The sequence below is a fragment of the Buteo buteo genome, chromosome 7, assembly GCF_964188355.1.
Source record: "Buteo buteo chromosome 7, bButBut1.hap1.1, whole genome shotgun sequence".
Taxonomy (NCBI): Eukaryota; Metazoa; Chordata; class Aves; order Accipitriformes; family Accipitridae; genus Buteo; species Buteo buteo.
Genome location: NC_134177.1, coordinates 11,867,643 through 11,886,449, shown reverse-complemented (window position 1 = coordinate 11,886,449; position 18,807 = coordinate 11,867,643). Strand labels below are relative to the sequence as shown.

Here is an 18,807-nt window from a genome sequence, read left to right as displayed (position 1 = left end):
GAGCTGGCACCATCCCTGGCACCCTGGCCAGGGGGGATGCTCTTACTGGGATCAGGCCAGAGGAAAGACACCTCACTTTGCGGAAGCATGCAGGGCTGGATTGCACCAGGCTGGACTTGCACCCTAAATCTGTTCCCTGGGATCAGGGAAATGCTTTGCTCTTCCCCCTCTCCCCAGGGTCAGCTCCAGGCTGGTCTCTTCCTCCTGCTCCTTTTCTTGCTCTTTCTGGGCTCTGCTTATCCCCAGATCCCTGGGGGGCTGTGCCCGCTGGGGAGCCATGGCTCTTTGGGGGTCCGTGGTTTTCCTGCTCGGGAGCAGGGAGATGTTTCCTCCTCCACAGCCTGGGCTACTGGGCACGGGACACTTCAAAGGAGATTGGCTTTTCAGCTCCATGTGAACGGGAGCTGGAAGGAGAAGGTCTCGGTGGTTTTTCCATCGTGCCTGCCAGGTGGAGACAACTTGGACTTTTTGGAGTGTAAAGTTGTGCTTGGGCACTTGTCTGCGTGCAGGCAGAGCGAGGTGATGGAGTCGGGATTAGAACTGACCCCAGGTGCCAGGGAGCTGTGGGTGCAGGCAAGGAGCAGAGAGAGGCCCCTTCTCTTGGGGTTCAGCTCTCGTCCCACCGAAAGCATAGCTGAGATGTGACATCCAGCCTCGCTGGGGTGCAAGGAGGGGGGTCTGCAGCACTAGCCCCTTCGGCAGGGCTTGCGCAGGGGAAAGGGGAGCAGCAGGCAGCCGAGCCCTCCGTCTCCGCAACCTGGGGCTTTTGGGGTGCTCAATGTCACCAGCGGCACAGCAGCTGACACGGGGTCCTGCCATCACCGTCCTGGTTGTGCTGACTCCTGCCCTGATGCTGTGGGCAGCCCTGCCCTGCGGCTTCTCCCGGGGGGACCCGGGATGGGGAAGAAGATGGGGTGGATGGCTGGGGGGAAATGTCACGGCGTGGGGAGGAAGGGCTGCCTTGCTTGCCACCAGCCCCCCCGCACACTGCGGGATGCGGGGTCGGGAGCTGTATCACAGCTTCTCCACCAGCCCCTGGCCCCGGAGCATTAGAGTGTTGCCACAAATGCCACACTGTGGTCAGGTCTCAGCCAGCGCCTGCCCGCAGGAGGCTCGTCCCTCTGCTTTCACCAGCGTGGTTTTCATTAGCGTGTTTTCTTTGTCACACTGTGCAGAGCCTCGGGTTTGGGGGGGGCTGTTCTTTATAAATCCAATTAGTCTTGTTATTCAAATTACTCTGCCTTTTCTGCTGAAAGTCGCTGGAGTCAGAGCCTGGCGCACACAAAGCCCTTCCCTTAACTCAAACCAGATCAGATCCACCAGGGTGGCAAAAGCTCAGAGGAGGGGAGAAGAGGTGGCCAGGAAGGGGTTAAGAGCATGAAACCCTTTTGCTTCATGAGACTGGGGCAAGTTTTTAACCCTTGAAGGGATGTGCTTTCTTTAGCCCACGGCCCTGCAGGATGCTCCCCCAGGCTGAGAACTGGCAGACTCGAAGCATGTGTGGAAGCTGAAAGCATGGGGCAAAAAAGGCTGCACTCACTGGGGGCTTCCCCTGGGAGTTGGAGAACAAGGGGGATCCTGCACAGAGGGCCAGGCTGGAGGGGGCACCACCCCTTCCCATCACACCCACAGACCCAAAGAGAGCTGGGGGGGAGAGAGGGGCTCCAGGGCTGGTCTGCCCCTGATGAATACCAGCCTTGACCCAGGGGTTATGGGGAGACAGGCTGCGGTGTGTTTGATGAGGGGGTGGCTCGGGATGACCTAAGAAAGGTGTGAAAATCCATATTTGACTGCTTGTCATGTCACGTAATGTCCCCAGCCCACTTCCCCATGTGACAGCAGACTAAGGGCTGTTCAGAAGTGTCTGTATGGTGGCGGAGGTGCTGGCTCCGTCCAGCCTGGATTTGAGCCTCTCACCCCTTTGGGTCCTGCTGGGCATCACCCAAAGTCAGGATGTATCCTGCCCTCCAGAAAGCCCCACTCCTGGGGTGGGGTGGGAAGCTGCATGTGACAAATACTGCCCGAAAGCAGAACATCACTGCTGTACGGCTATTTTTAGGGGAGATACTGCTAAGTCTTACCAAAGTGGGGGTGACCTCTGAGAAGGGGGACTCGGGGCGACTGTCAGTGTGTAGGGACTGGGGAAGGGAGCTGTACGCGTGTGTGTGCAAGAGGGCACACGGGTCCCCAAGCCTGAGGATGAAGAGGGATTCATCAAAGTGTGACTGGTGCCAGCATGATTTGGAGGGTGGGAGGAGATGGGTCATGGGGGTACGTGTGACAGCAGCATGGGGTGTTTCGGCCCCATCACAAGGGAGGGATGAGCGATGCCTGCGGGTGAGGCTGGATCCTGGCTGGGCAGCGCTGGGGCCCTGGCTCTCTCAGCTGAAGTCAGGAGCCAGGTTCTGGGCACCTTCCAGAGGATGACCCCAAGGAGGTTTACAGGACAGAAATGTGGACTCTAGCCTGAAGAAAGCTGTGCCACCACAGCAGCAAACAGCCAGCTATCTATCCCCTTTTAATTCTACTTGCTCTTCATTAGGGAGCGTGTTTCTGTATGATTTGGGGAAATCCCCTGGACTTATGTCTCTTCTGCTGCCATGGGCCAGGGAACATTTCCCAATGGAGTGATGGATAAGTGTACTGCGAGGATTTTCAGCTGATGCTGTGTGAGCGCTGGTTGTCCCTTTGCAAAAAGAGACATCAGAACGCTGCGTGCATGCAATGGAGATGTTGGAGTGGCTGACATTTTCCTGCATCCAGTGGCCAACCCAAGGAGCTGTCGGTTAAGCACTGTCCCAAAGTCCACCAGTGGCTTTGGAACAAGCCCCAAAACATTGCTGCTCTTTGCTCGTCCTACCTGCGTTGCTCAGTACCCACCTGGGGCAGAGCCAGGGTAGTGGAGCAGGTACGAGGATGGAGCAGGTACAAGGACGGAGCAGGTACAAGGATGGAGGAGGTACAAGGAGGTACAAGGATGGAGGAGCTACTTCCCCTCCAGCACAGCTACCAACTACCAGTCCGCAGGAACAAGATGTGTGCTGGCGTTTGCCAAGAGAATGCCACTGAGGTTTTGACGTGCCATAACAGGAGCTTTTTAGTTTACGCTTTTTTTACTGGTTTTAGCGTACCTCTTTAGGGATCTGGTGATAGCAGGCTGAGCAAGAAGCAGTTTGGGGGTGGATTTCAGTTTTGGCTGCAGGGATGGATGAGCAGCCCCCAGTGCATGTGGTGGCAGGGGACCATCTGGTCCCACTGCTGTGGCAGGACGCAGCAGGCCATATGCCTCCTGAGGATGCTTTGAAGCAAGATTTTCTGGGCAATAACCCTATAGCCCCCGAGGGCAGGAGCACCGGCTGGGGGCTCAGACGTGGCTACCAATAGCCCCAGGGCCCAGGCAGCCACCAGGCCATCATGGGGACCGTGTGGCTCTGCACGCCAGGGTGCGATGCTCCTGAGGCACTGTGGCAGCGCCAGTGCCTGCTTCACCTCCAGGTCTCCGTGTCTGAAATGCTGATGGAGAGTTTGGCCTGTTTGAACATCCCTGGTGTTTATTTTGGATGTTGCTGCTGAATGAGGCATTACAGGAAACACTACATGATTTTACATTTTCCCCTGTCTCCTTCGGGTCTGGAGGAGGGCTCTGGCCGAGGACACATGCATGGCTAACATTGCTTCTTCCCAAACTGGGACAGTGATGGGGAAAGACCCCGCAGAGCCACCCTGATGGGGCAGGTGAGGACAGGGCTGCAGACGCAGCAAGGCCACGGAGACCGAGAGGGCATCTCTGTCCCTTCCCGAACCTCTGAGGGTGGTGGGGGTGAGGAGACAAGGGAAAGCCCCAGGTAGAGACTCCTGGGTCTTCGCTAGTGAAGTGCTGGTATCCTGGCAGGCACAGTGTGTTTTCCCCCCTCAGGGGCTTGATTTGGCATTTCCCTTTTGGGGTTTGCCATTTTCCCTGTGCCCACTGGGATGCTCCAGTCTCCTCCTGACTTTCTGGGTGTTTCTTTTGCCTGGGGCTGCGCTGGGATGGCCATGCTCCGGGGCCGGGCTGCCTCGCTGAGCTGGCGGGAGCGGGAACACGACGTCTCAGACTTTTGTTGAACGTTGAGAAAATGAAGCAATTCTAACGCACGGGTGAGTCCACGCCATGAGCCTCCCTCTGTGTCAGTCCTCAGAGGATATGAATTGCATTGCCTCCAGCTGCCGGCAGCCTCAGCTCCGCAGCTAACGTAGGGGCAGGTTGTTGGGATTTTCCAAGATAAATGCCACAGTCGTCTTTGTCCTCCCTTTCTCAGACGCCTTCCCCCCAGAAATGGGGGTCTGGCAGCACTTCACCCGCAGCCTGGAGGTCCCAACATCAGCCCAGCTTGTTGGTTTTGGTGCTGAGCATCCCTTTGGGAAGAGGTACTGCCCAAAGAGGTACTGCCCAAAGGGCCGATGGCCAGGAAAGGCCAAAGGATGAGTTATCGCCACCACATTTGTCCCCACAGGGAGCCATGCCTTGTCCAGATCCTTGGCAAGGATCCAGCAGGCCAGCAGGGACAGACCCCCAGCCTGTAGCCAGGGGGGACCCCATCACAGTGCTGGAGCTGGATGCCACTGCTGCACCGCGTCACCCCACCACAGCCCCGGAAAGGGTCTGTGCCCTAACATGCTACGTGTGCATCCATGCCGGGCGAGCAGGTCCTCACTAGCCCCACAGCTCTGGCAGCGGTGCATGCCCTGGCTTGGCAGGAGCCTTTTCCACCTGGCTTGGCTGGGGGAAACCCTGTCACCCTCAAAGATCCCGTCAGCAGCTCCCTTGTGGCTCCCCCCACCAGCCCCAAATTCCCCCCAGCCCCTCTGAGCTGGCTTCCTGGGAACTCAGTGCCAGGTGGTGGGAACTCCCTTTTGGCATCGGTCCTTTGGGGCAAAACCTTTGGGCTTCCCAGGCCTTTCTCTGGAGCATCCCGGATGTGGAAAGCCCCAGGGGAGCACTGGGATGCAGGGAACTGAATATGTGCTGAAATTGGGGATGCTGGTGGTCAAGCCCATGACCTCCTGCCAGGGCTGTGATCCCCCTGAAGCCAAATTTGGGCTTTCTGCCCCTTTTTTTTCTTTTTGGGAGGAAGTCTGGCTGTCTCCCACGGAAGGGTTTGTGCGGGTGCCAGGCTGAGCAGCACAGGGTGGCCCTGGCCAGGGAAGGAGCAGATTTTGGCACTGAATGGCAGGGCAGCCTTGCAAAGCAGGTAATGGTCTGGCCAAGCCTCAGCCATGCTTGGGAACAGCCAGGGCCACTGCTCCTGTGGCCGGGGAGTGCTGCCGGCTACGGGGCGTTGCAGCGGCCCCGCTGCCACCCCACGGGCAGCCATTGTGGACGTGCTGGGCTCCACAGCCCTAACCTTTTGCAACCAGACAGAATAACAATGCCGGCCCACTGGGTTATAATGGCCAGTGTTTGCTTGAGATACAAAGGCACAGCACTTTCACATGAGGTAATACTGATAAGTTACACTCTCATTCACCACTCCGCCTGCCAGCCGGCAGCGGGGCCGGCAGCGGTCCCTGCTTGCCTTCACTGAGCTGCCGGGACGTGCCCGCTGGCCCCTTGGCCCTGCAGTCTCTGCTGGAGCATCACCCCCTGCTCGCCCTTGGCATGCTGTCCTCACCTGGCCCACAGGCCTGAAGTGGCCCCTGTAGGGGCTGTTCAGATCCCAGCCTGCGTGCGTGCAGGGTGGGATGGAGTGGCAGCAACGGGGGGTTGTGGGGTGAGTCCCTAACCCTGGGACTGCAGAGCTGTGTGCTTCCTTAGTCCCTGCCTGCCTCTAAGGCACCTTTTCTGCCTCCTTCGGAGCATCTGATGGGGCTTGAACTCACTGCACATCCCCTGCCCCGTGCGCCCAGTCCCCCCTGTCCCCCAGCCCTGCTGCCCACAAACTCAGTAGGTGCAGGGCAGCTCCCTGCCCAAGTTTCCTGATGGGACCCGTGGAGCTTCCCTGTCATCTGAAACCACTTTGAGCACCTTTGGGAGGCTCAGTCCTGCCACTAGCAGGGCAGGAGGGTGCATGGAAACTGAGGGCTGGGCTTTAGAAGAGATTTGACCATTATAACTGGGTAGGATTACTGTGGAAGAGATTTAAAGGTATCCAGGGAAATCCAGGAGACCCCAGCTAAATCAGGAGCAAGGCACCAACCCTGCTGCTTCAATGCCCTACCCTGGCACCCCACCTCTTTCCTCCGCTGCCTCCTTCACCTCTTTCTTGGCTGGCTGTCCCTCTTTGCTGGGGTCTGGTTCTCCCTTTCCTTTGCTGGACAAACACAGCCAAATCAGACCTTCCCTCCTGCCTGGGGCGAGCTGCAGGCATTCCTTCAGGTGCTGCCACATCTGAAGGAGATGGGAACCCACCAGTCCTGATCTTGGGTGGTGTGTTTCCCAACCAGAGGTATGGAGGACTCAGGAGAAGACTGGAGAAGCTGAAGGACGGGTGGGGCAAGACCACATGTGTTGTGACACAGTTAGCAGATGGGTATCTACTGTGGAGAGAGATGTTTTTTAGGTTATTTATGGTAATAAATCTGTCTCCCTCCCCTCTATCCCCCTCGAGCGTGACTTGTGTCCTCAGGTCAAGTGCCCAGACGGCTCCCAGTGCCTGAGCAATGTCAAAGCGAGTGAGATTCTGGCCTAACTCTGGGTGCTGCTGCTGCAATCGAGACATTTCCAATGGTCCAGAAAGAGAGGCTCCAGAGCAAACCTGTGGCCATGCTCTGCCTTCGAATGTATCCTTGTGCCATGTCAGTCTATCCTCTGGACAACAGCAGGGAGGCAGAGGCAGAGCACACTGCTGCCCTCCATCCTTCTGCCGTGGCCCGCAAACTGAAATATTCAGTATCAATGAGAGGTGACATTCCGGTTGGCAGGGGAGGTGTTTCCATGTGCAGTGTCAGCTTGTGCCAGGTGGGCTGCGGGAAGCAGACAGAGGTGTTGGAGGAACTGCTCCACTCCCATCCAGGGTTCCCCTCGGTGAGTCATCTCGGGGCAGCTCCAGCCCTTTGGCCAGTCACTCCTGATTAACACTGATGTAAACGAGCGCCGGGCGGGCCCTTACACCTCACTGAAACCGCAAGCAGAGGAGCCAAAGCCTTCGTAAGCAGGATGCTCCCAGCCAAAGAGCCATGCGGTGCTCTCGCCTCGGCCGAGGTGCCGCAACACGTTCCAGCCTCCAACTTCGGGGAACAGCTACCAGTTACTGCCCGGGGGAAGATGGTGAGATAATCCTGCGCTGTGGGAAAGCAAGCTGGGACACGGGGCTGGGCTTGCTGCTACAGGACCCCAGGAAACAAGAGCGCAGGGGAAAAATCTGCTCAGGGACCCGCTCCCTTTTAGAAAGCCCATGAGTTGCCATGGAAGGTTGTGGAAGCAGCGGCGAGGTGGTGGCTCCTTTCTGCTCAGCAGCCACGAGGACGTTGTGGATGGAAGGTGGAGCCAAAGGCGAGACTGAAGCAGTCCAGCCCTTCCCTGGGAGGGATTGTGTTTAGTGAGATCCTGCACGAGGCACCGGCTTGCTGCCACATCTGCACATGGCCTCTTTCACAGGGTGCAAAGGATGGGCACGCAGCTGGTCCCAGCCACAGAGGGATCTGCTGCGTGCCACCAGCAGGGTGATACATATTTCCTGCACCTCTTGTTTGCATGGGCTAGTGACAGGGCAGAGCAAAAGGGGGCACAAACACAGGCTCTGCCCCATGGACCAGACCAGATTTCCAGATCCCTGGCTGCTACCAGGAGAAGAGGGCTGAGAAATGCTCTGCCAGTCTGCTGGGGCTCATGGCCCCTTGTGCAGCAGGGGCCCAGCTGGAGGCAGGAGGCGAGGATGACGGAGGCATCCAGCCGTGAGCCGTATCCCTCTCGCCACGCATGGTATCACTGCAAAACCGCAGGCCCCAACGCCGGCAGCGGCACTAACGAACACTGAATCCTCCCCATTTCCTCCCCCCCTCTATCATCTCCTGAGGAAGGAACAGGGCATGCTGAAGCTGCTGCAGCTGGTGGCACCACCTGGTGCAGGAGGGAGCCTGGCCAAGCTCTGGGCTCGGCTTCATCCCCAAGGGGGTGAAGAAGAGCACACCACGGCGTGACTCAGTGGCATGGAGGGGAGCTGCTGCTCCCACATGGCTGGCACAGAGAGGAGGGCAGTGGGACTGCGGGCTCCCGGGTTCCCCCTGTCCCATCTCCCGCTCTTCCAGGCAGGCGAGCTCCTCGCTTCTCTGTGCAGCAAGAGCAGCCCAGAGGGATGGCACAGGCCAGCCCTGCACAGCTGGGGACGTGCCATCACCATGCCTTAGCAAAGCAGATGCCAACTGCTTCGCTTCAGCAGCAGCCGGGGGAGCAGGAAGAAGCAGGGGAGCGCGCACCCTTCCACTGAAAGGGTGATCCCACATGGCCACGCTCCCCCTGGGTCCAGCTCCAGTGGAAATGGCGTCCACCCTCTATCTTTGGGGCTGGGGGGGACCAGCTGCTGTGTGACTGGTGGCTCTGCTCGCATGGAGGAGGGCTGCTTCCTTCCTCACTGTCTGGGCTGTGTGGCGCCTGCGTGGGGCAGCTTGCTTCTCCTAGCCATGCCAGGGCAGAGCTGAGTCCTCACTCCCCTCCTTGAGGTGGCCAGAGCTGGCAGGGTGAGGGCAGCTGATGCCGGCAGATTGCAGGCAGAGCTTGTTGGCTCTGCTATGGTTCATGTGAACGAGACACGGCCTTTACCAGTGGCATCCTGGCGCTCAGGGAGATGTGGCTGTCCTTGTGCAGACAGGTCTGTGCTCGCTGCCCTTGGTCCCACAGCAAAAGCCCAGTGCCTTCTCAGGGCAGCTCCCTTGACCGACCTGAGGGCTGGAGCTGGAGCGGTCTCTGCCTGCCACGGCTGCCATGGGCCACTTCACCTTCAGCAGCTCCATCTCAGAGGGCTCACGGCGGCTTTGTGGAGGCTTGGCAGCACTGGCCGGGAGTATGGCCTCAGGGCTGGTTTGTGTCTAGGAGGGGCCAGCAGCCACAGGTGATGCTACACACTGAGCAGACGTGGCCTCATGGTCTTTAGAGGTGACTGATGCCAGGCAATGTGGACACCAACCTGCAGGATGTAGGATGAGGAAGAAGCACTATGGGCCAGGCATCTTCCCCACCCTAAGTAAAGGGACAGCATGGACAGCCTACTCAGACCCATGCTCCTGCCGAACTGAAGACTCAACAGAGCCTTTCCCCACCAGAGCCCTGCTTGGAGACACCAGCTCAGGTCCCTTCAGACCCTTCCTCCACCCCCTGAGGGGCTGCTCCAGGCAGACAGCTCAAACAGGGTTGACTGGGGGTGCCATGAGGCCAGTTTATTGCTCTCCAGTTTTTCTTCTGGCTGAACTTCTTTGGCAAACCCAGCCTGAGTTTGCAGGTAACACCAGAGTGACCAAAACACCTACTCCCAGCCTGGATGTGACTCTGCTATAAAGCCCTGTGGGAGGTCTGCAGCCACTGAAAGAACAGGGAGTAAAAGTCCCAGCTCCTGACTCTGGTCTCATGCTTTAACAGCACCCTCTGATGCAAAGGCTCTGACTTATCTTGGTGGAGATCAGGCCACTGCCGCTCAGCACCAGGAGCTGGTCACAGAGAACAGGAGCCCAGGAGCCTGCTCTCCTCTGCAGTGAAGGTGAGGCCCTGTAGGTCTTGAATGAGGCTTCCCTTCACGGCTTTTGGAGGTGCAGGTGCCTGCAAAGCTCTGAGAGTTTCCACTGGGACAATACCAGTCTGAGCTCTCTACGATATTAAACCAGCTAAACTATGATTTTTTCACCCGTCTGGCTAGAAACTTTGGCAGAAGCAGGAGTGCTGGCAGCGAGCTGGACCAAACCATCAGAGAGGCCTCAGCTGGCCCTGGCTGGAAGGGGGGGGGGAGGTCTGCAAGCCCCGGGGACGAAGGTGTCTGCCGGGGACAGCCTGGGTTGGGTTCCTGCTGTGGTGACCGCACCTCCCGTCTCCCACCTGCCCTGCTAGGACCCTGTTAGATGCCCCGGCTCAGCCTCCCACAGGAGAAGCCCCAGCCTGGGTGGCCTCCCACCCTCACCCGCTGTGACTGACCACGGTGGGGGCCAGGCCCAGCCTCAACCCTGTCCGGGGGCTCTCCTTCTCCTGGCAGGCTGTGGAGATCCAGGGGCTCTGCCTTCGAGGAGGGTACCTTCCCCTCCAGAGAGCAGGGCTGGGGCTCCCCGCCCCCTCCCGGGACACTCTGTCCCCTCCCGGGACACGCTGCCCACCCTCCCCACGACGCCTCCCTCACAGGGCCCTTCCCGAGGTCCGTCCCCAGGCCCGGGCTGCCCCCAGCACCGCACAAAGGGACCCACAGGCTGGCGGCCCGCCCCATGCCAGTCGAGGCCGCCCGGGGGTCCTGCCCCAGCCCCGGGGGGGGTGCGAGGGGCCGCGGGCCGGGGCCGCCCTGTCGAGGAGGAAGGGTGGGGAGCGAGCGCTTCGCCTCTGAGGCCTTCTGGGCCCTGCCGCGGCCCGTAGGCCGCCTCTGACCCGGAAGTGGACGGTGGGTGCGCTGGGACATTTAAACGGCGCGGAGCAACGGGGGGAGCGGTTCGGCCGGTGAGTGGCGGGGCTGGGCCGGGCGCAGTGTCCCCTCCGCGGGCCCGGTCACCGGGGTCCTGGGCTGGGCTGGGCTGGGCTGGGCGGGGGGAGAGAGCGGCTCCCCGGCCGGTCCCGGCGGCGTTCCGGCCCTGTCAGCCCCGTGGCAGCGCCGCCGCCCTGACGGGGGGGGCCGGGCCCGGCGGTTTGTTGGCTCGTCCCGGGGCGAGGGTTCGTCCGGTGGGCGCGGCGCCCCCCGGGTCCCGCTTCGAGCCCCGCAGAAGGGCGGCGGTAGCCCGGGCTGCCTTCCCGAGGGGGTCGGGGACGCTCCGGGTGAGAGCGCCGGCGTTGGCGCCTGGCAGGGGAGGCGGCGGGGGGAGCGGCGGCTGCCCCGGGTCCCCGGGGGGGGCCCTGCGGCCCCGCTCCCGGTCGTGCTGCCGGTGCCGTAGCGGGTACGGCCACCCTCGGTGCTGCGCGGCGGCTGGGGCGCTTGGACAGTCCCAGAGCGCCGTGTCCTGCGGGGTGATGGGAGGGTGGTGAGGGCCGGTGCCGGGGACGAAGGCCGGTGCTGCCCCCCAAAACCGGCCGGGGGAAAATGAACAGGGGCTGTTTTCATCCTGGGCCCGGCTAAGCGAGCATCTTCCCCGGGTGCTTCCTTCCTGGCATTTCACTCATCCGTATCGCTGTCCCGTCTGGGAGCGAAGTGGGGTGGGTGTACCTCGTACCCCGCTCTGCTCCCCGGCTGTCGGGAAGCTGTCAGTTCCTGGTTGCGCACGGAAAACTAATAATGAAATTGTAATGTGTGGAGGACTTGTAAGTCCCTGTTTTTTTTGTCTGTGCTCTGATTGCTAACACGATTGAAGTTGTGGAAATTGTAGTGGAGGCGAGGTGCGAATGTTTATTCTTTACTTGTAAATAAAGATGGCAAACTCCTGTATCCTGGAACCCGTGTTTGGAGAGTAGTCTCGCTGGCTTTTATAAATGTTATCTCCTTCTACTGAATTGGCAACGGGAAAAGGTGACGTTAGAAGAAAGCTTGCTGTAGACCTCCCCGTGTGAGGGTTTTGTAATAGCTCTGTAGCAGGTCAGTCTATTAGAAAAGTTTAGCTGTTGGCCAGCATCAATGGAAAATCTTAGGAACAAGAATCACAAACCACACAAAGAATTTTTCCTATTTATTCAGGGATTTTTAATTTTTGCTTTGTATTGTGAAGCCTATTCACATCCGTGCTCAATTACTTAAGTAAATCTCGCTGCAACACGCGTTATTTCCCTGAAAAGGCCAGAGTAGGCACTCTGAGGAGGAGTTGGCTCTGTAGTCCTTGGTCCCTGCTGAATGATGCCCCATTCCCAGGCAGTGTGTGTATGGAGGAGACTGCCTGGGGACTTATCCTCTGTGCAACCACAGCAAAAGGGAGAAGAGGACTGGTTAAGGATGAAGAAAAAATCCAAGCATGGTGGCAGTAGGGAAGGGAATATAAATTTCTCTTCTGCTGAGCTCTGTGTCCTGTCCTGCCAACACCCCTGTGCTTAGAGAAGTGAAGAGAGAGAGTTTTAATGGACAGTATCCTTTATTTTAGTGTAGAGTCCAGTCCCCCTCAGTTCTGGCGTAGAAGAGATGGCAGTGAGCCCTGAAGTTCTCAATGTACCAGCTGGGGTGAAGTTCAGCTGTTCAGTTTCAAATGTGTCTTGAAGGGAAAAAAAGAGGCAGTTTTATGAAAACCCGCAGAAGACAGCAGTTGCGCTGGGCTCCATTATCAACATATTTTTATATTCCTCTTTGATGTTATAGCAAAAATGATGTACAGCAAAAATCATGGCTATGTCCTGTCAATACCTATAATTTAGCTTAGTAGTAGCTGAGCACAATTTACTAGATTGTTTTGCTCCAAAAACTTAAAAGCTAGAGCAGCTGAAAAAGGATTGAAAGATGCTTGATCTACTTAAGTTCCACACTCATGCAGCAAAGGTGGAGGTGTAATACCATCTACAGAAACTGGTGCTGGATGGAGTGGCAGCCAGTGCATCTCAATCACTAAGAATTACAAGCTCTTGCAAGACAGTTATTTGTGCTAGGGAATTTATTTTCTTTCCATTGCACTGGGAGTGAGTTTATGGCTAGAAAGACAAGCTGAAATGGTTAGTCTTGGTATTTGAAGCAAATGTCCTATATAATCCAGAAGTGTCAGTCACTGTGGGAGGGAGGTAACAGGCAAGGTATGCTTTTTACTGCAACATTGAAACACTTCAGTAAGGATGCAGTTATTTTTGAAGACTCCAGGTTGGACATGACAAGATTTTACTTCTGATAACCGCTAAACTGATGCATATGATACAGTCTGTCAGTCACTGCTTTAATTTACCTGTCTTTTTCAAAGGCAAGGAAGAGCTGATTAAAAGAATTCATTATATTTGGGGTGTCAGCCTCGGGACAAAAATCCCTGTTTTGTGTGGCGTATGGGCAGGTACAGCGTACGGGCCATGGTCACTCCTAGGTCACTGACAGGGATTTGGTGCAGGGCAGGTGTTGAGTATATCATGAAACCCCTTTCCCCCTGTGGAGTGACTTACCAACCCAGAATTTCTGTAAAGGTCAGTATCTTCTCATTTAGTACTTTTTTGTGTCTTTTAGCGTAATCAATTATTTGATCCTTTGTTTCAAGAAAATAACCCTTTTTTCCCCCCTGTGTCTATTCATAACTCTTTGAAGTTTGGGCCTTTTACTGCACTATGGATCAGCTGGGGTATGTGCGAAATACTACTTCTGCCCAAGGTGCCAAAGAGGGATCGAGCAAGCCTGCTGCTCCCCAGAAGAACGCTTACGCGAGGCTTGTGCAAAAGCACCACAGCGGCCGATTCCGGTCCTATTTGAATCACATTGCACAGAAGATGCAGCTAGAAGAGAGCACCTCCAATGACCCCAGCTCAGATCTGGACCCGCCCCTGAGGAGAGGCCTGGTGAAGGATAATCCAGCCAGGAATGGGTTGAATGTGCACAGCTATTCACCGGTCAGAACATCTCACCTGGAACAGGTGAACATGCTTGGAGGATTTGAGAATGATAAACCCCAAACCGCTCTAAACAGATGTCGTCATAAAAAAAATGCCATCGTTAGTCCAGAAGGAGACTTGGAGGTGGAGGAAGACTATTATGTACATCAGCATGGAGCTGCAGTTGACTTGTTAAATACGAGTGACGCCCTGGGTGGGAGAGTACTGAACAGCCTGAGACACCGTGCAGCTCTGCAGAAGTCTTCTGGTTCTGATGAAAAGGATGAGGAGGACATGTGGAGGAAGAAACATAAGAAACGAGGCAGGTGTCCTGCCAACACAGATCCAGCAACTGGACACTTGTTGACTGAGCAGTTTAGTGAGGATGTGCTGGCAGTAAATGCCAGGAAAAACAGTCACTTGTCTCCAGGTCAAGTCCAAGGTGAGTTCACACTAATAAACTGTTTGGTCCATTTGCTACAATTACTGTGGAATTGAATGTGATGTTTTAGTCATGAGTGAGTTAACACGAGCCAGTTCTTCTCTCTCCAAGTTAGTCAGCCCTTAGTTACCTGTGGGTGGCTTTGTCCTGATTTACAAGTAAGCCATCCAGCATGTGCGAATGGCTTCATGTGGAGCCAGCTTGGTGCTGGCAGAACCTAGTCCCCTGGCCTAAGCTCTGTGAATGTGGCTGTGCTACTTTCAGGATCAGCTCAAGAGTAGGAGAGCCCAATTTCTGTGGTGTAGCATCCAAATTAGTAAGACTGCTGGGTCTGAGCTGACTCAGGGCAGAGTCACGCTTTTCTCTGCATTGCCTCTTTGGATCCAGAGTGCTGGTTTGCCTTTGCGGAGGGTCCAAGTCCGTCTAATACTCAGGGGCTAAGATGCTTGTATAATAATACCTCATTCCTGATACAGAGTGTTGACTCCAGTAAATTTTGCTGTTAGTAACAAAGAGACCATGTCTTGCAGTTGTAAAGTGAATGTGTCTCTTTCAAGGCAAAAAGCCCACATAAGGAGATAAATAAAAGTTTTTATTAAAAAAAGTAACAACCCAGAACACAGCATCCACAAGCAACCAAAGCCAGGCAGTTTAATTTGATCTCTCAGTGTAATGGGTTAAAACTTCCTCTGAATGTTATTTATGGTGAAATACCTGGATAGCCTGATCTTATGAGCTGGAGGAACTCATAAATGTCACCGTATTACATTCTCTGTAACACGTAGAAAAGGGATTGATTTTGCAGCTGGGTAAGACAGGCCTGAGGCCTATCACAACTCTTGGATTGGATATCAAGTAAATGTTTAATGAAATCAGTCTTACAAAACTATGCCCTATCACTCAAGAGTGGCAAGTAATACACTTTTTTCAGGGTTTGCGGTATTTTTGAGACTGTGACAGTAGATCATGTGCTAAAGTTGGTAAATTTTCATGAGTTCTTGCAAGACAGATCATAGTTACAGATTTAACACAAGCAGATTATGCTAAAATTTGTTGATGAACTTGATTTTTGGGAGGGTTTTTTCTTTTTGCATGCTTCATTGTAACACTATTTATTATGCTGGCCTGTTATAATAGACTTTGCTACCTTTCACCCTTCAGCTTTTGGAGAGTAGGGAAAAGCAGCTAACAGAGGCAGAGAGTCTAGGAGGCTTACAGTTTGTAGCTGCGAAGACGATAGGTGCCTACATGGATTTTAATCTAAAATAAAAATACCCTAACTTTCAAAAGCAAGCACCCACTGTTTCCTCCTGCTCTAGTTGGGAGTGGAGTTGCACAAACCCTTTGAAAACTAGCTGTTTGTTTAGTGTAAAGACCTAGAGCAGAAAACTTTGACCCTCATGTTTGACATCCCAGGTGGAAAACTCACACTATAGGGAAGAATATTGGAAAATTATTTGTTTGACAGTGTCACCCTTCCTCCTCTTCTCCCTGCATGCTCCCCCCAGGCACCCTTCTGTGTAGCTGAGACTGGTTACAATCCAGAACACTTGCAGAGACATGAAAACAGTTTCTTGGGGAGGAAAGAAATAAGAAAAAAAGAAAAAGTAATTTGATTCTGAGAAACGTCTTTCCTGCTGTTCAGTTTGAGTATATTTTAGCACTCTTGTTTAAGTGAAATGAAGATTTTACAGTATGCAAGCGCTTAGGTATAAGAACTCACACATCACAGTACCAGATTAATATTTTCTCACTTCAAAGCTTGTCTTCTTTCTTGATGCTGATATAAGTCATATTACTTTGCATAGGCAGGTGTCTGGTTTGATCAGTTTAAATCAAGGCTTGTGAAACTGTGATGGCAAGAATTGCTTCTGTCATAGCAGTGAGGCATATCATCTTTTCAGTAGTGACATTTCCTCACAAATTAACTCTGTTCAGGCTGTTGTAGGCTTTCCAAAAGGCTCTTTGAGCTAATCTCAAAGCCAAGCATCTCTCTTTATATCACTTCGTTTCATTGTCCTCTTCTTAACAGCTCTTCAGCTCAGGCTTAGCCATGGTGAGGTTTGCAATGACCCTAAGACTGATAGTACTAAAATTGAAGGCAAACATGGAGGGCTGAGAAAACCCTTTGAGTGCCCTGGGGCAGGCTGTGGGCAGTGAGGGACTGGTCCTTGTTAATGTCCTCCCAGTGGTGCAGCAGTTCCTGTGGCGTTGGGGGAAAGCAGAGTGGTTTGTGAAGCCCCAAGCAAGCGTCACTGAGCCCTGGAGCTCACTGCTGATGTGTTGCTGTCTGTGAGAAGCACTGAGGATTGCCTTTGTCATTCTGTACCATAAAGCCCCAAGATGAGGCTTGGGGATAGAAATAATTTCATAGCAGATAATTAGGAGACTGACCATGGCAGTCTCTTCTGGCATTGCATATAGTAGCTGCTTTTCCTAAGTATGGGAAACTTTGCAGTTGAGAGAGCTGAGTATGAACAAAATTCCATTGTCCCTTGTCTGAAACATGTGACACAGTCATGAAACTGCAGGTTGGATTCACTCTATGGTATCAGCACTCTTGGGTTTGGGAAGATGAAACTGCATATAGATGCATTCCACAGATTGTTGCTCCTTTCTGTGCAGCTATAACCTCTGTGAGGAGAATTACCATAAAGCCTCCTGTTCTGAAGTTTCTTCTCAGACAAACCCCAATAATACAGAAAATAATCCTAAAATGCCACTTCAAATTGTGATGCTTATAGTTTTTTATCTAATACAACTTTCCTGCTGGTATTTTTCCCTAAATCTCCAATCCTCTAGGCTCTTTGGGTGCTAAAATTTGGTTAAACTTCCTTAACAGAAAGTCTTTTATGAAGTCCCCTGGGTTGTTTTCTGGTTTTGATCAAAGGCTCTAAGGGTTTTCCCACTTCAATCCAGAGTTAGTCATCAAAATCTCTTTTCAGACTGACTGATGTTTCTGTCATGAAAGGGCTTAAAACCCCCTTTTCCTTGAGGACAGAAGTACTGACTCTTTCTGTGGCATCTGTCTGTCACATGCCAGTAGTTGGGATTTGCATGGCTGCTAAGTGGAACTTAATCTTAAATATTTGTGGTGCATTGCTTTATCAGTAAGTAGTTTAGACCAAGCTGTGTGTTTTATTTGGGACAGCAAGGTTTTGCTTGCTTTTTGGGTACGTGCACTTTTCAGCCTGTTTTTGAGGGAACGTTGCTATTTGATAGCATGTTCCTGAGCCTGCTGGAAAGCCTAAAAAACGGACATCTGCAGAAGAGAACTGTCCTCCAAATGTGGAGTGCAGCATGGTCTTTGGGAACACCAACTTCCAGCCACACTTGATTTCAGAGGGTCTTGAGAGCTAGAGTACCTGGGAGTGAGGTGGCTTTATTGATGCTGAAGGCCTGGGTAGAGCAGGATGCTCGTGGAGGCTCATTGCTATGAAATAGATTCAGATTTTGCAGGGCTGGATATACAGTCTCAGTCTGTATCTGCAGACATCCTCCTTGGGAAGAACACCACCACCACCTTTGCTAGGTAGCCTCCTGAGGCTCCTCTTACTAAGAGCTTCAGGGGTTTGTGATGTGATGGAGGTATCTTGCCCATCTGTCAGGGTCAGCATGCATCCCGAGTAGAAACAGACAATTCCTGGATAACAAGATGCCTCATCTGAAACGGCTTAAGATTTCTATGGCCCTTTCTGATTTATTATCTGTCTGACACTTGGCATTTATTTGCCCAGCCACTGGTACTTAACCAACTTGGGCAGCTTCCACAGAAGAGTGTTGCTGGCAAGCAGTGTTTAGCATCACAGCTTTAAAACCAATTGTTGCTGTTGGATGGTGGTGGTGTGCTTTTGGGTGCAACCCTGACATTTAAAAGGTTCAGGAAAGGTAAAGGAAATAGCCTGGAATGGCTTTCCTTGGTGGGCACAGCTGGTCAAGAAATACCAGCCTTAACAAGATGACAAAATCTTAGGCCTTTTGTCTTTCCATGGTACACTGCAGTATATTTTGTATTTGCCTTTGTTTCTCTGGGGGAACTTTGAAGGAAGAACCACAGATTCTGCTTTTTCCTTATTGTAAGGCAAATTTAAGATAATGCCACTTTTTAGTGGTGAGCCTTCCAGTTCTTGTGAGGTGGAATTCAGTACTTAAGAATGCTGTTATCTCCCTATCTGGCACGAGTAAATATGAGCCAGCGATCTAGTAAAGGCCACAGTATCAGCTCAATAAATGGAGAATGTTGGTTGCTGTGGAAATCTTTAAAACGTAGCTAATCTTGCCAGGTCCAATGTAATGTTTCTTAGATTACATTAATCATTGTAATAAGATATGGGAGAGGAGGGAAAACTAAATTTACTGTATGGCTCCATCTGAGAAACACATGAAAAATAGAATGCTCCTTTCTCTAATGGTTTAGCAACATCATCACAAACATAAATTTCTCTCTTGCTTTTGATAGAAAAAAATGTTGCATTCCTGAATCTTGTGCAACTAATGTTTTTGGCTAACATCAGCTATAGTATGTGAGTTAATATCTGATGTATCCTCTCTTGGGGAGATGAGATCCTGCCCTTGCAGGGACTGTGTTTTTTGTATGTGATCTAATAACTGTCTTCCATGCCCTTTACCAGAGTCCTGAGCACACCATGCTGGAGCAGGACAGTTCTGCAGCTGAAGCCCTTGCATTTGGCAGGAAAGGAAACACTTGTTGCTGTTAACCTGCTTTTTTTTTTAATTATGTTTTTTCTTCTCTTTAGCCCCCATTATGTAGGTAACTATGCCTGTCCGTGTG

General features: G+C 53.4%; 1 protein-coding gene across 4 annotated transcripts in view; it reads left to right on the top strand.

Annotated features, from left to right (window-relative positions):
- Positions 1-10,516: 10,516 nt before the first annotated feature.
- DIS3L2 (DIS3 like 3'-5' exoribonuclease 2) overlaps positions 10,517-18,807 on the top strand; it is a 197,739-nt gene continuing 189,448 nt past the window's right edge. For 3 of the 4 annotated variants that reach the window (XM_075031552.1, XM_075031553.1, XM_075031551.1), the window contains exons 1-2: positions 10,517-10,603; positions 13,293-14,015. In XM_075031552.1, coding sequence (XP_074887653.1) covers positions 13,313-14,015 — 703 coding nt within the window. In that variant the 5' untranslated portion in view covers positions 10,517-10,603; positions 13,293-13,312. The remainder of the gene's footprint in view (positions 10,604-13,292; positions 14,016-18,807) is intronic. The other variant, XM_075031554.1, reaches the window with a different exon arrangement.